General features: G+C 40.9%; 1 protein-coding gene across 1 annotated transcript; it reads left to right on the forward strand.

Annotated features, from left to right (window-relative positions):
- Positions 1–1160: 1160 nt before the first annotated feature.
- On the forward strand, positions 1161–2090 carry LOC149442157 (olfactory receptor 1f45-like). The gene has a single exon (XM_089656441.1). It carries the CDS (start codon positions 1161–1163, stop codon positions 2088–2090), a length of 930 nt encoding a protein of 309 aa, XP_089512567.1.
- Positions 2091–2416: the final 326 nt, after the last annotated feature.

Genomic DNA, 2416 nt, shown 5'->3' on the forward strand with positions numbered 1-2416 from the left:
GAGCACTTCATGCTTCCTTCCGCAGACGGGGATGCTGACTTCATTTTCCAGCAGGACTTGGCACCTGCCCACACTGCCAAAAGCACCAAAACCTGGTTCAATGACCGTGGGTTTACTGTGCTTGATTGGCCAGCAAACTCGTCTGACCCGAACCCCATAGAGAATCTATGGGGCATTGCCAAGAGAAAGATGAGAGACAAGAGACCAAACAATGCAGAAGAGCTGAAGGCCGCTATTGAAGCATCCTGGTCTTCCATAACACCTCAGCAGTGCCAAAGGCTGATAGCTTCCATGCCACACCGCATTGAGGCAGTAATTGCTGCAAAAGGGGCCCAAACCAAGTACTGAGTACATATGCATGCTTATACTTTTCAGAGGTCCGATATTGTTCTATGTACAATCCTTGTTTTATTGATTGCATGTAATATTCTCATTTTCTGAGATTGTGGATTTGGGGTTTTCATGAGCTGTAAGCCATAATCATCACAATGATGACAAATCACGGCTTGAACTATCTTGCTTTGCATGTAATGAGTCTATCTCATATATTAGTTTCACCTTTTAAGTTGCATTACTGAAATAAATGAACTTTTGCATCATATTCGAATTTTTTGAGTTTCACCTGTATATAGGCAAAATTTCAGAGAAATGAAAGTTCTCGAGTTTGCTAATCCCTATTCATAAAATTCACTCAGTTTATTTTAATCTGAATGATGAAAAGTCCCCTGCAACCACAAGCATGCACATCTTTGTAGAAGGACAGTGTAAAGATTCTCTATGAATCCCGTGCTGTGCAACCTGCTCTCTCTACTTTCTACTTTACCAATCACATTCAAGGCAGGTTGGTTCTGATCAATGTCTATGAGAAAACTCATTTCTTAAGGGGCTGTCTGTATGGTCCACTTTATAATCCAAAACTATGTAGAAGAATTTTCTAAAAAATAATGTGTCATTTTGTCCATTTAAGAAAAAAAAAAACAACAGGTTCTCTTGATAGGCCATCCCCCACCCTACTCATACTTGCCTTCACCACTGCCAGAGCCCATGTTCCTTTTAATACATTTGAGCACCATTTGAGCACAATCTGTGTTTTCCTTTTTTATTTTTTGGTTTGATCCAATAACATTTCTGCATTTTACTTTTTGACTTTAGCAATGGAGATGGCCAGTGCAAATTTCTCTGCTCTTCAGTTTGTCCTATTGGGATTCTCAGATTTCCCTCAAATAAGGATATACCTGTTTTTCATGTTCTTCATCATGTACCTCATAACCATCTTAGGAAATTTGATTATCCTTACCTGCATCGTGTATGACCAGGCCCTCCACTCCCCGATGTACTTTTTCTTGAGCAACCTTTCTTTGGTCGATATCTGTTTCACATCCAGCACAATCCCCACCCTTCTCTCAACCCTGATCTCTGACAATAGGTCCCTCAGCTTCCCTTCTTGTCTCAGCCAGATGTTTTCCTTCATCTCTTTCGGAAACTTGGAGAACAACATCTTGGCCATCATGGCGTACGATCGTTACGTGGCCATCTGCAGCCCGCTGAGATATACTTTGAAGATGAAGAACAGTTTATGCATTTTGTTGGTAGCCATTTCCTGGATAGCTGCCTGCTCTCATTCTCTTCTTCACACCCTAATGTTGACTACTCTTCGATACGTTGGGCTGAAGAAGGTATACCACTTCTTCTGTGAAATCTCCCAAGTCTTGTCTGTTGCGGATTCTGATGCGTCTTTAAATTTCTCCCTCATCATCACAGAGGGGGCAGTGTCTGTTGGCATCCCCTTTTTGTGTATCATAACATCCTATGGTTATATCTTGATGGCCCTCTTCCAGATTCACTCCACTAATGGGAGTCAGAAAGCATTCTCCACCTGCTCTTCTCATTTGACGACTGTTTGTCTGTTCTACGGGACAATTATTTCGGTTTATTTTCGACCTTCAGTTGGAGGCTCAGGTGGCTCAGTTGGAGTAGGAGAAAGAGCGGCCACTATAGGGTACACTTTATTGACACCAATGCTGAATCCAATTATTTACGGCTTGAGAAATGAAGCAATGAAGAAAGCTATGGGTAAAGTCTTTCAATAGGCTATAACCCATATCATAAATGGGGAATTTATACGATGATACAATAATATAAATCCTCATTACCAACGGTCTAGAACAAATAATAGGAGGAGAGATGGATTCTGGATAAAAGCAAACCATGAAGGATTTCACCATATTGGTTTTTATGCCACTTGGGGTAGCTATGTTTACTTTAATAGCCTTACGGTGATGCAAAACAGAGACGTGTTAAAGTGTTACTAAACCCACAACAGTACAATCATTCTGTATGTGCAGTAAAGCATGCTTGTTATACTCACTGTGAAACCTAAGGGGTTAATCCTCTGCATTGTGTAAAAAGGCTGTTT

Source organism: Staurois parvus, unplaced genomic scaffold (assembly GCF_062004578.1).
Source record: "Staurois parvus isolate SC_StPar_1 unplaced genomic scaffold, SC_StPar_1.0 ptg000906l, whole genome shotgun sequence".
NCBI classification, from domain to species: domain Eukaryota; kingdom Metazoa; phylum Chordata; class Amphibia; order Anura; family Ranidae; genus Staurois; species Staurois parvus.